The sequence below is a fragment of the Syngnathus scovelli genome, chromosome 22 (assembly GCF_024217435.2).
Source record: "Syngnathus scovelli strain Florida chromosome 22, RoL_Ssco_1.2, whole genome shotgun sequence".
Lineage (NCBI taxonomy): Eukaryota > Metazoa > Chordata > Actinopteri > Syngnathiformes > Syngnathidae > Syngnathus > Syngnathus scovelli.
Genome location: NC_090868.1, coordinates 5,249,404 through 5,263,963, shown reverse-complemented (window position 1 = coordinate 5,263,963; position 14,560 = coordinate 5,249,404). Strand labels below are relative to the sequence as shown.

General features: G+C 41.9%; 1 protein-coding gene across 4 annotated transcripts in view; it reads left to right on the top strand.

The window, feature by feature from the left end:
- chchd3a (coiled-coil-helix-coiled-coil-helix domain containing 3a) overlaps window positions 1-14,560 on the top strand; it is a 38,439-nt gene that overhangs the window by 1,744 nt on the left and 22,135 nt on the right. For all 4 annotated transcript variants that reach the window (XM_049761681.1, XM_049761684.2, XM_049761682.2 and 1 more), the window contains exons 4-5: window positions 4,329-4,422; window positions 10,155-10,335. In XM_049761681.1, the coding sequence (XP_049617638.1) occupies window positions 4,329-4,422; window positions 10,155-10,335 (275 nt within the window). The remainder of the gene's footprint in view (window positions 1-4,328; window positions 4,423-10,154; window positions 10,336-14,560) is intronic.

Here is a 14,560-nt window from a genome sequence, read left to right as displayed (position 1 = left end):
ATGTGCGGCTACATTTTGAATTTTAATCATGTTTATTGTGTGGGTGTTTACTTTAAGCTACCCAACGTTGTTTTTTTTTTTTTTGTCTTCTTAATTAGTCTCCATTGTTGTGATTCATTGTCAGCCTCCAATTGCTAATAAAATGATAAATTCTTTCCCCCGAGTCATGTTAATAAATTAGTAGCTCATTACAGCTGATCAAGGCGGCCATTTTTGCTGTCATTACCTGCATAATAATGATTCCAACAAGGTGTAATCTGACTGCTTACAAAGCTTCTCGCTCTAAAAGTAAAGTTGCGCAGTCATTTTGCTTTCCCGAGGACATTTGAATGTTGCTCATTACGCACGCACTGACAGGCGTGTGGGTGCGGAGTGGGCGTCCGGCGGACCCACCCTCCCCCCTCCGCCCCGTCCTTTACCGTGCTCAATCAGCGTGCTAATTAAAAAAGGCCAACTTGTGCCACGCCACAGTGACTCCAGTGATTAAAACGACACCTCTGCAGTTTGGCACAATAAGCCAGCATGCTTGCGGTGGAGCGAAATGCGTATGCGCAGTTTTAGTTTTGCCCTTCGTTGACACCGAATTTCATCCGAGCCACTCGGCCGTTTGTTGAGCGCGTAATAATCACAATCAGACATTTTAATTTACTCTCTTATATTCAACAAAAGATCCTTTTTTTCCCGGCGACTATCCGGTTAAAGCGTCCCTCCATTGTTTGCGCTAATTGCTTTTCAGATTCAAAGATAAACAATAGCGTGCTTTGTTTTTGAAACGCGTCTGGTGCGTTCGGTGAGGCGGCGACAGCACAACGGTGGATTACAATAAAAGGTTTTACACTCTTGGGTTGCGCATTTTTAAAAAGAAAATTACCATGGTTTGAGGGACACCCTTTGACACTGTAGATAATACAATTTGAAATAAATAAATGTTATCAAGGATTGAAGCATGCTCTTTGGCACCGTAGATAATACAATTAAAAGGGAATAAAATTAAAAAAATCCCTATTGAGGCGCGCACTTTGACCCCTGAGAGTCGTTCCTCAAAGGTTTTGCATCGAGTGTCACCTCAAAATGTACTTTGCGCTCCAAGTACCATCATCATGGCCAACATTAATATACATCATTTGTTCCTAGATGAAAGATTATACGTACCATTGTAAACTGCGTTATTATGCACGGTTACACTAACACTTCACCACTTTACTTAAATATCGGAATTAAATGCAAGCCAGACCCTCAATAACAATAGTTTTAATAGTCAAAAATAAAAAAACCTCAAATGCCTCTTTCAAATAAGTTAGTATATCAATTCTTATAAATTGAACAAATGCTGTAAGACTCCGCCCATCAAATGCTAAGAATGAAAATTGACCCTCAATAACAATAGTTTTAAGTCCCTTAAAAAAACCTCCAATGCCCCATCAGAGTTTATTTTGTTAAAACCTTGTTGAAAAAAATGATGTAACTCCAGGAATGATCACTAAGAGCCAAACTCACAATAACAATAGTTTTAAGAGACAAGATGGGCTTGAATAATTGAAAATCTCTGAGTTAATATTGTTAAAAAAAAAAAGGTCCACCCACCAAACAACAAATGAAAATTGAGAGCCAAAAAGAGGCAAAAACAAACCAAATTACCTCAAATGTACCTTTAAAATAAATCTCTATTGTTCAATAAATTAATCTTATTAAAAAATGTTTATATTGAGAGCCCTTCCCCGAAATAAACAGGAGAAAATAGAAAATAATAGCTCAAATGCCCACTTTCAAATAAGTCAAAACAATTCTGGAAGTTAGTCTTGTTAAGAAAAATTGCCCTAAGACTTATGTCGGAACGTGTCCGGATTCCGTTCAGGTGAAGAACCTCTCGACACCTTTTTCGTCCACCGTGCTGTAAATATTCATGTGACACGCACACCACATTGAACTAATAGCCGTTTCTGACACTGTTCTGCCTTGCTCAAATGTACTAAGATGAAGTGAAGAACGTGTGAAATTCGCCGCTTCTTTTCCTCTTGACGTTTCTTGTTATCTCGCAGAAGCCCGAGCTGTCAGTTAAGATGATTCGGAATGATGATGAAAAAAAAAAAAACTGAAACGGCACCTGTATGCTTCAGGGTAGATTTTATTTTATATTTTTAATACTTACTGTGATTTGAGCGTGGCAAAAGGTGTGCGGCGACTCCACCATAGAATCGTGAGGAAGTGTTAATGTTACAGATTATGCCCACCACGCAGGTCCCGGGGTTAATGAAAGCCCTGATGAGAAATGCAATTTGCCTTCATCTATTATCTCCACCAGCAATTCTGGCCAACTATTTTTTCACACCCTTTCTTATGCCAGCTTTTGATGGTGAGTGACGACGATGAATTTTTAATCCTTTTTTTACTAGAAAGTCGAGTACAGGTGTCACTCACATATACCCGCGCTAACAAAATAGCACACCAGTACATTGTGATTTTCTAGGGAGGCCATCACTTTAGAATGTAGACACTTTTTGTTTTTTGAATGATTTAGAATCGGTTTCAAATTGTGTTATTTATCAGTTTTCTTTCTTTTCGATTTTTTCGTCAATTATGGATTGATTGTTATGAGACATCATTAACATGATAATTTTTTCAACTCATTCATGCCATTAACGGCTATAGACGTATTCATTTTAACTGTGCTAGTAGTGAAAGAGTTAAGAAACACTAGATGAATATTGGTAATTATTTATAAAAACTTTAAAGGTAGGGAAGGACTTCTTCCAATATCAGACATCAGTAACAGGTTGAAAACGGCCTTGTTTCGAGGTATTGAGTTTTCGCTGCCGATACTAGTCACCGATACCAGTCACTGTTGCCCCCTTGCGTACATTTCAGGTGTCACCATTGCACTGATTTTAAACTATCAAACCAACATGAAAGGTCTGAATTGATTGAAATTGAATTGAATATATTTTTAATTTAAATCAATATTATTTACATTTATTTTGATATTTTTTTATTGTTATGATTTAATATGTTATTTAATTTTTTTTTTTTTTAAATTTAGTTTGTAGACCTCACGTCCCCGGGAGCCTTATATTTCTAAGATTTACCCTGTAAATGATGCATGGCTGATCCTGATAGAGTTGTAATGTTGTTGATCAATGATGCCTTTTTCTGTTGTCAAACACGACGGCTGAGGCATGAAGGATGTTTCCCCGCCGGCATCTCCGCCTGATCCGCGCTACCTCTTTATTGTACCGAGCGGATCATATTTTCCGCTCTCGTTAGCCGCCGCTTTACGGCGCGAGAGAAAGTTTACCGTCGAAGCTTTGTCGTGCTTAAGCAGGTAAGTTGAATTGTTAAGCGAGAGGTAGGGGAGGTGTTAAAGCTGCTGGAAAAGGTGTGCGGGAATTTTATATGAAGGTCGTGGGAGAGATAAATGCTAATGAGGAAAAAAATAGAAGTGTTAATCTGCATTCTGCATCATGCCTCCAAACTGAATTTATTCTTTGAGCAAATATCCACGTACAGTATATTTGAGGCACACTGAATTTTGTTTTTACTTTGCAGTCTGTAAAAAAAATCTGAAAATTAATCTGTAATCAAAGTGTATTTTTTGCTACCAAAAATTAAAACCTGCCTAAAAAAAATCCGTATCGGTCTGACCCTAAAGTTAAATTCTTACTTCTATTCTTGTGTTAACCTAGTAGGATTGGTCCAAAAATAACAAAAATTTGAAATTTATTGAATAATAGTTGCGACAATCAAGAAACCCAAACTTTCTGTGCCCTGAAAGTCCTACAATTATATATTGCCCACCATGTTTCTATTATTGCTATTCAATTTGCCTTCATGACATTTACAAAAAAGACCATATTAACATTTTCCATCTTGAAGGAAATTGTCTTTATGCAAGCGTGTGATTGTGTGTCCTGTGACTGCCCCCGCTGTTATTTCATTTTACCAGGTAATAATAGCCTCGGACAATAGGGATTATCCCATCTAACTAATGCAGTGTGAGTGTAATCTCCACTCACGCAGACACACACCGTGCAAGGCCATCGTGTGGTATCGTGTCTTCCGAGCACGTTTTGGCCCAGTCGCTGGCTGCCATCTTTACGTTCATGTTTAATTACCTGCCAAGATAGAGCGGCGAGGACACAAGAGGCGTCCACGTGTGATGTCCCTGACATGAATATAGCTAGTTAAGGTTGCAGGGATGTGGACGCAGATGTCGTCCGTATCTGCGTTTTGCGAGGCGCCCTGAAATGTACAAGGTCTTTGCCAGTGTCCTTAACACTTCAGTTGCGTTATTGCTGATGCTCCAAACTTTTTTTTTTTTTTTTCCCGCTCAGTTGATGAAGAAGCCCTGAAGAAAAGAATCAGTGATGAGGTGTACGAAGGCTTGCAGAAGCAGAGGGTCAAGACCGAGCAAGAACTGCAGACTTGGTAAGAACCAAAAATGTGCACAGAATTAGGCGGACTCTTTTTTTTTTTTTAACCGTTTTTTTAATATTTTTATTATTATAAGGCACAGTCTCAATGAACAGGTGTATTTTGGGAAATTCCCATATGTAGTTTGCACTGCGTTATAATGGGCACTGGGTTATAAGGCACATTACTTCACATTAACGGAACCAAAGCAGGACAGCAAACCAGTCAAACTTTATTCAAGTTCAATTTGACATCCATACATAAGGCACACCTGACGATTTTTGAGAAAATTATAAGAGCGCGTTATAGTTCGAAAAATACGGTAAATCCAATACTTAGTAGTAGTTGCGACTGTAGTTGTTTACCAAAATATTAGGAACATCCTCGGTGTGATCGGTGTTGCACCGGTGTCAGTCCATACTCATCTAAGGATTTTATCCGGATATTTTCCACCGTTTCCTCACTTTCATTAATAGTCATAAAGGTCGGCATCCGTCTCCTTCTGATCCCCACCGCGTATTCAATCCGTCTCCCTTCCCAAAGCGCATCAGCACTTCTCGCCGTCTTTTCCGGATCAATTAATCATGCCTGCGAAAGGAAGGTGCTAAACCTCAGGTAATTTCCTGGATGTAGAGTCGGGCGATCCATTAGCCCAGCTAAAGACGGAGATGCGCAGAACGGATTCTCTTTGTGGGTAAAGGAACAATAATGATGGCGCCCCACAAAAACACAAGCTCTCGTGATTCGGGAGGAGGTAGTGCGAGATTATTGATTTACCTCCTTCAGGAGAAAATGGGTATTTTTCTCTCTTGTGTCTTTTTTTGCAGTTCTCTTTTTATTTTACATGTAACTGCTTCCTGCAGCTCATTTATTGACATCCGTTCAAAAGGTGTAAGTGCCTCACAATTGCTCCCTCCTTGCAATTAATGGACATCATGACAGCTTTCAAGCCCTCGCTTCTCGGGCGAGGAAAGTGGAAAATGCAGCCATAAACAAGCAATCATCAACTGCACTTGTATGTATCTGTGGGTGGTTTTTTTTTATTTTGTTTTTTTCGGTCTGTCAATTGACTTTCAAGCCACTAATGCTCTGGACTGAAATTAGTCCGCAGTTCTTGAGGAAAAAAAATCACTGTACAAGTCTGTCGATGTAACAGCATGCTAAAAATCATGATTCCGTATATACAGTATTAAAATTTGGTTTGGGACACGGTTCGGTTTGGGTTCAGTTGACAAAAGTTTTAAAAAAACAGTATAAACTAGAACAGATGTGAAACCTGCGTGATACCGGTTCAAATCAGATAAACGCACAGTTCCTCAGAGTTTGGTCCTTGAGGGCTGGTATCCTGGTGATTTCAGATAACTCCCTCCTCTAACTCACCTGATTCAAATGATCATGATCGAAGGGACACATTTAATCCAAGCAGGTTACCGGCCCTCGAGGACCCGTATAGAGCCTGAACGACTGTATTCCATTTACGGAATAAGTAGCCTGTGGCCGGAGCACAAGCCGGCTACATTTCCTGCCCTCGTACCTTATATGATCCCAGTGGGAACTCGGTACACCTCTGTACCATACAAAAAAAAAAACCTTAACAATTATTGTTGGACCCCAATAAATATTTCTGGAAGCAAACTATTCAGTGTGTTGCCTTAAGACATTTCAGGGAGTAGAAGATCAAATCTGGCAAATTTTTGATGAAGGTACTTTGAGCTCTACACTGAAGTCTATAACAGAGGTCTCCAACCACCGGGCCGCAGACCGGTACCGGGCCCCACAGAAAAAATATATAAATAAATGTAGCGTCTACAAAGAAAACTAAAATAAACTATGGTAGTCTGCAAGGGACAAAAAGCTAAACAACCCCAGGCCAAACATGACACGAGCTCGCCATCTCCTTTATATTTGGTTTTATGCCAGTCATATTATTTTATTTCGTCATATTGACCCTCCTGGACTTTAAAGCCCGGTCCGTGAAAATATTTCTGACATGTAAAAGCAATCTAAATTAAGTCAAACCAAAGTTTTAAACAAGGTTAAAACAGAGTAGCATAAAAGTTAGCTCCACTCCCCCATTTAGTCAAACTGGGATCAAGTAAATTTAGAGGCAAAAGTCTTTATTTGTTCTGCGGAGCTTTCAAGCCATAAATGAAGTCCTGAGATCTGCATTTCGCACGGCACGCTCTAGCAAGGAGGCGAAGTTTAGGGCTGAGCGAGGAGTCAATTTAGATGTGGTCCTTAACTCATTTGTTTGCAAGGAGCTGCAGCTGGAGGGTACAGATTTGCCCGTGACTCATCGAAGCGGAACACCTCCAAAGGAATAGGAGGAGGTTGACAGAAGTGCTGTCGCACTTACATCAAACTGTCCTTTTGTCAACAATTCATCCCGCCGACTTCTATGTGGACATTGTTTCAAACAAAGCAATCAAACCCAACGTGGTCTTTATTACATTTTCCTGCGATAACCTCTTGTGAGGTTTACACACCACTTTGCATATTCAAGCAGGCCAGATAAGCTGACCATATGTTTCTGATTTACCACAGTCATACTTCCCAAGACCATCGCAGTTATCTTTTTAGATTTGTAGCCGGGAGAATACAAAACAGCTTTTATGTGGCAACATTTCTAAATTAATCAGCTTCGTTCATTGTCCCCGCTTAATTTTAAACTCCCTTTTTACAGTCAGGTGTGCCGTGTTTATGTGCCAGCGCATACGTGTTGGAGAGAGCGCATCGGGGCCATCAAATATTCATGGCCAGCATTCAGCAACATTATTCCCAACATCAATATTGCATAGAGCCTCTAAATGCCTTTGTTTCAGGGTGCTTTTGCTGGACTCCATTTTGCCTGGTGGAGTGTTGGGATGAATTTCATGTAAGCTTACATATTTGGGAAGACAGAAGAAATATGATAGAAATAGAAGATAGAACTGTGAAAATTAATCGTTTAATCGGCGACTATTTTAATAATCAAATAGTGAGACATTTCTTTTTGCCTTAGAATGGTAGAAATCCTCTTATGTCAGCCCCTTGACCACAATTACTGTTCATTCATAAAAACAAACAGATTATCTTTTGTGTTGAATCAAAACAAGACGGCTATTTACTATGGAAAACAATAACCTCACCAGAAACTCAATCAGTTTTAAAAGGTTTGGAGAGTATAACGTTAATCCCTCTTGCGTGCTATTTTTTAATTGTTATTTACTTGTTTTTATCACTAAACTATACCTACTAAATGGGGGAAAATTGTTTTGTAATGCACTTTGATGCCAAATGAAAATTGTTCCGAATATTCAATTAATTGATGGAATAAGTGAGAGACTAATCGATTCTTAAAAATATTTGAAAGTGACCATACAAAGTAATAAGTTTGTTGTTTAGCATGTTTATTTTAAATACTTTGTGTAAGATCGACAAGAGGAGCCAAAACTATTTCAAAGATCTTCAATTTGTTATGAGTCTTTCTTACAATTTGTCTGCTCTCATGTTGAATGGTAGTCTGTAAAAATGATCAGGTCAAGCTTCACTTCACTTCCAAGCACCGAACTAGGAAATCAAATCAAGTAAAGCCTTTAATCACAAAAGACTCTCAAAAGGTTTTAACAGGCCCACAGTTCACAAAAATCAATGACATCCACTTGAGGAGAAGCGACAGTAAAACAGGCCAAAATCCAGCGAGAGTGATTTAGGCAGGGTTAGAGAGTTGTAGCATAGTCGGAAATAAAAAAAATAAAAAAGTCTCCTGGCTGCCACCGCTCTAAACAATTCTTAGCCTCCTTGTTCTCTATCCAACTCCCTCAGAGCCAATCCTAAAACTCATCGCTTGGACCCTTGTTTATGACAACAATGAGTATCGAAGTATTCCATCATCCTGAGCTTGGACACCAATCGGCTTGAACCACCAACTAGTATCTCACCAAACTCCCTGAGAACTAGACGCCATGGAAACACGACTTCCTGTTTGGTGTTGCCCCCTCTTGAGTGCTTACATTCATAACTCAGCATGCATTCAGCCCATAAGAACAAACTGTGCCAAGCAAGCTGTTCACTTGGAACATACATTCCTGATTGAATTCCTGGAAATAAAGTGTCACCCACTTCATTTTGCACACTTCCAGTCCAAGGGCAAACATCAGCCATGTCCTCCAAAATCATTCCATTACATAGAAGGTTTTTTCGATAGCCCCCCCTTTTTTTGGAAGGAAGCATCGTCTTTCTCGCCTCTCTCTTCCCCACCTGGTGTCAATCCTGTACAGCCAAATGAAAAATGTGTCCAATATCCCCGGGAGAGTGCAATAATGGCTGGGAAGCAATAGAGGCAAGGCAGACTGATAGCATCCAGCTAGTGATAGCGGTCTTTGCTTGGCTTAGCACTTGTGAGAAAGTGTGAGAAAACACACTTTGCTTTTGCCAAGCTTTCTTTATTCCATTTATTTCCAACATGGTTTGGTCTATTTATGCCAAAGATTTATCAATGATTGCAGGGGTGCATGACATTTTTTTTTCCAACTTTTCAAGTAAAGCCAGCTTTGATTGTGGGGGAAATGGTGAATGTAAAAGGCTATTAGGAACTGTCCCCTGTGTGTGTATGTGAGTGTGTGTTGATGTTTGTGTGAGTGAGTGGGAGTCTGAACCCTATGATGGATGGAGTGTGCTGACGTGTGCGGCCCAGTGGACTGTAGGAGTGGACATGGCTGGCCTCCCTCCATCTCTCTCTCTCCAACTCCTCACTCAGTCTTTGCCGGGCTTCCTCCAGGGCCAAACATGTCAAGTCGCCGCTATTCACTTCTTTCTGTCTTCCTCTCGGCGTTATTTTGGGAGGCTCCCATCACCTTCTGTTCGGAACGCACTCTGACATTTTGTCTGGTCGAGGGACACACGAAGTCATCCGACCTGACCTATATGTCGTCATCATGCAAATTGTGTGTCTTGTTATCACTGAGCCCTCAGTGTCCATCTGGCTCCTTCCTAATTTTGTGTTTTAATCTATATGTCGGTGTTTATTTGTTAATTTGTTTAGAATAAAAATTGATGCGACTATATAGCAGCTTTCTCACATCAACACAACCAAACCATAAGTTTTCAGTTTTTACTCGCATTCTCAACAAAACTCTTTAGAAACTATTTTTCAGACAAGTCAGTTTTCACCTGTCTGCAATCTCTCAGGATTCGACTTGAAGTTTATTGGGATCTTCGCCGACTTTTCTTTTCACTCTGTTATAATTCGCCCAGGCACTTGCTTTTGTCTTTTTTGTGTTTATTTTACCTCACCACTTGATTCCTAGCAGAGGAGGCTGTTCAGAGGTTTTCAGGGACGTTCCTCCTGTTTTCTAATCAAGCGCACTGTCGCTGCACAGGGAGCGTGTTGCTAGGTAACTAAGAGAGCTCAGTGACGAAGGTTCAAATGGTGGTCTTGTGTCTGCACGGAGCTTAATGCTGCTGTGGAGGCAACAGCGTTTTCCAGTCGCTCAATATTGACAAGCACACTTGAGTGCAAATGATTTGGAAACAGTACAAATTCATTTCAAAACTCGGAGACTCATGTGGATTTTTGAACATTGGTTTTTTCCTGATGTATTTTGAAAGTGACTATCAGGGTGAATCAGATCCCTAACTGCATTTGTGACCTTTTTTAAAATCATTTTGCTGACGTAACCGCAAACATTTCACTGCACTTGAAGAACTTGGTTGCTAAAACATCCCTTTTGGAATGGAAAAACAAATTCGTCATCAATCGTCCACAGGCTGGAGGTCGAGAAGTCCCGCGCATCAGCCCAAGCTCAGGCCGAGGCCAAGCGCCACGTGGAGGACGAGGTGTCTCGCATTCTGTCGGCGGAACGCGCCATGGCCGAAGAGAACATTCAACAGGTGCTCATCAGGGAACGGATCGCCACCGAAGAAGAAAAACGCCGCACTCAGCTCTATGTGAGTACTCGGTAATATTCGGAAATGGACAGGTCGTGCCTTGCTCTCTGATGTCACGGCCTTGCGGTTTTCCTTGTAAACATTCCGATGCCCATTTAGTGTTTGGGGTTCATAGATTTTCTCAATTTCTTGATGAGAAAGCATTTCTATGTCAATCAGAAAGACGTGTAAATCTTGCTTCCTTTAAAAGCGGTTCAATATTTAATCAGGTGTTTTTATTGCACACCTGACTGTATTTCCGTGTGTTTTTTAATTGAATGTGAATTGGCCCGTTCTCCACATTCATTGCGGCAGAAAACATTTGTCATCGGTCGTAGTTGCTCTCGACTGTGCTATCGATTACTCCCCTTCACCGCCAAACTCATTAAGATACAGGTCACGACGAGCCCCTGCAACCACATGCATTCGTTTCTCTACTTCACGCACAATAAGAGCCATGATGTGAACAGTTATGCCTCCCCACGCTCACCTATAATAGCCATAACCTCTGCAGCCGCCGCCCGAGCCAATTACAATTGTAGGCATGCTGGAGCGCTGCCGTGCCGGCAAGAGTTCAAACGGCGTGTCGGATTTAAATTCAGCTCATTGATTCAGGATCTCATTGCACCTGATTTGTACCACGCCTGTTAGGCGGCTAAAAAAAAAAACATGTTTATGGAGAACGTTCCACTCAGAGGAACGGAAAACGATATGGAATTGGCCTGCTGCAAAAGAAGACTTACAAAGTTGGAAGTATTGACTTGCCCCAATGTGCATTAGACCGAGAAAACTAGTTTGGGTGGTACATTCGGTGGTAGTGCATGTCCTCAAGGCCTTGCCTGCCACCACCAGTCACTCCCCTTCCTCCCTGACAAGTCGACTCCTTCCAACCAGCGAGTCCGGCTCCTCGTAATTGAAACGTCACAGGAGCGCAGGCAGGGTTGCGGCTTGTCAGTCACTCCTGTCGGCTTCCCGCCGTTCTGTTGTTTCGGCGAGTTCCGTGTCAAGGTTCACACGTGTTCTGCCACTCACGCACAGACGTTAATTGGCAGATACACAAATAAACCCCAAGCGTTGCTTCTCAAAATCATAAATAATGTTGCACCTAAACATTAACATGGAGTATTTATGTATTCTGTTCTTCACATTTCATTGTTAATTAAATCATGGACCCTCCATCATGCCCTACCTTTTTGATTTTCAACGAATCAGGCCCTTGCTGAGCCAAACTGGTCCAATGGCCAATCCATCATTGGTCACACACAGGCTCTAACCTTAAGGCAGAATTTTCAATCAAAGCCAAAGTCATCAATCTTTCACGCTCTTAACATCGGCTCAGTCGACCTGCGCTAGTCCAAAATGTCCACTCTTAACGCTTTGCAATCGTCAAAATGTATCCCACATTTAAGAGGGGCTTTAATATCAGGTTCCTGGAAAATCAACACACTTTTGACATTGGATCACAATGAGGTGAACCCATAACTATTAAGGATGAATAATTGGGTTGATCACTATCACGTTATAAACTTTTTTTCCCCCACTAGATCAAGTGTTGGTCGCAAAATCCCACCCTACCCGACAGATTGTAGTCTCCAATTGATGGACTTCCTTCCCGCCCGTCTTTCCTTGCATCTCCATGTTTCTTGCTGTCGCGTTTCAGACACAGACGACTGGACCGGGCTGATAACATGCTGACAATTTAATTTCCCCGGTATTAAAGTAGACTTGCTGGGTTTTGAATTGGTGCCCCTTGGTGGTATTAAAAAAAATCCTTTAGAATTTTTTTTTCCTCCTTTCGCTGATGATGGGAACATTAAGGGTAGAAAAAAAACCTTTTGTGTTATCTTTTGTATGTCTATTTTTTCCAACACTCGTTTTTCTCTCCCACGCTCCGTCTTGGACGGAGTCCACTCAGACGTTCCTTACAAGTTGGCGGAGCCGAACTTCACCCTGCCTAGGGTTTGGTGCCCACACACCGTGCCTGTATTGGGGTTAGGCGGGAGGTAAAGCCCTAATTGGCAAGATCTTCAGACACTAACCCCGTCAGCTAATTGGCACGGCGAGTGGGCATCAGTGAAATATTAGTGATTGATTGGTGGATGAATGGATGGTTGGAACATAGTGTCAGGACAACAGTCGGTCTCAGTTGATGAGAAGAGTCGTCATATTTTTTGACAGAGCCTCTTTTCAAGCTCACCTCATTATATGTCATATCTGCTTCTTGAATGCCTGAAAAAAAAAGTTGAACTTTGTGTGTGCATTTGGATTTTTTTGTATTTATGCGAGAACCTCCTAGCTCTTTCATTTATGAATAGTTCACTGCTTTCCACCTCTCTTGGTTCTGACAGGAGAGCTGTATCAGTTAGCGGGAAGTGAATGTTTGGCGCAACTAATGGCGCTCGCGGCGTAGATTTTGATTGAACGGTTGGGAAAACTTTGACACACACAGAACAAAGACAGAGTAGCGTCGGGGAGCTTGTGAAGAGCTAAAAAATTCTGGGTGATGTACGTGCAGGGAAGATTGGGGAATAAATAGAGGCGCCTGGAAAGAGCAGACAAAATAAAGATATTGATCTAACAAGCCGTTTTGAAAACAACCTTCAATTAGGAAACAAACCAATCTAAGACTTTGAACAAAGGGGAATAAATAAAGTCCAGCAGTGACTCGATAAGCAGTTATTCTGGAAAGTATTCAGCGGCAGGCAGGTTAGAGGTGACCCTGAAAGTGTTGACATGGACTTGATGGACAGATGCTGGGGTGGATCGTGAGCCCCCAGCCCAGTTTCATCAGACCACAAGTACCACCTGCTGCTGCGTGCAATGAATATTCATGAAAAGACTGCAAAAATGTCCATTGAATCCTGATCACACAAGGCTACAAACATACCGAGGTGGGCTTCATGTACAAGACAGGCAAGGCACATATGTCCGGCAACACGTCTGTTCCATTCACTTTGGTCCCCCCGGGGTTGGCTTTGTTTTCCAAAGCCAAGTAGATGTACCTCCAATTACAGGTTCTTAGGTTTGTCCTCTGCCAAAGCTCTGAGGAGGATTTTTCCAACTCTGACTGAATGCAAACACGGGATATTTCTGCCACCTGTATTCCCTTACACATGTCAGAGAAAACAATTTTCTTGGAAACCTGTTTCCATCTTTTCCACCTTGTTCCTGTTGCGCTCTTGATTTGCCCCATGCTCCATGTGTCTTACCTGAAATCGTCTTACATATGCCCCCCCATGTCTTGGTAATGAAGGTTCAGCCTTTCGTATCTCATTCGTGCGTGTTGGACATGACAGATGAGTAGGAACCTCCAGAGGTTGCGCTCCCCTGGGCTTGCGACAAAGGCAAAGGCTCCAACCTCGGGATGATCAATCAATCGGTTTACACTGCAGGCGCCTGGTCGGCCAATTAATCAATCCGTGGGTCCGGCAGATGTCGTCGTTTCTCAGCAAAGCAGACGCCGGTGCAGCAGGCACGGTCGGGATCTTCAACAAAGGCCGGGAGGCTTGAAGTGTCAGGGAGTAGAAAGGAAATTGATTTTTCATGTTTCTACCAGGATTTTAAGCTTTGTGCGCTCACAAGCCATTTATTTTTCACCGGAGGATCATTTCCCTAGATGCTCTCTCTGCTTTCCCTGAAAATATCCTTAGAGGAAGCAGCCCGAGTTATCTCTGATGCGATTATTCATTACCATAAATCCAACTGTTCATGCTTTCCCCCTCAAATATGAGCATATTTTTAAAACCTCAACGAATTCAGAGGCGAGCGTGAGCAAGCTGTCTCAGGATTATTAATCGTCGGTTTGACCCGTGTTCAAAGTCAATGAGGTCCGAATTCCGCTAGGACACTTCATTTTAATGCATTCAGTGAGACGCCAACGTGAACCACCTACGTCTTTTGCACCTTGACCTTTGCGTTGGACTTTTGGTCCCTGTCCCGGGCAAGTCACCCTTCTGACCCGTTGGGGTCGTTGGATCGTCACTCACCGCGCAAATAGATCCCGAGGGGGTGTCATTCTGTCTGAAGTCTGAGGTGATGGCTTCATTTGCCACAGTCCTCCTTGCTTGTTTCAGGAGTTTATATGCACCTTAATAGACAATTAAATAGAAATACCAAATACTTTTCCAACCGACATTAAAATGCCAGTTCTTTTTTCATCTATCATCGTTATTATTCTATTCGCATCCCGGCCGATACTTTTTCCACCCTTCCCGCGTCTCCTGTGCCAGCTACACCTCAACCATGC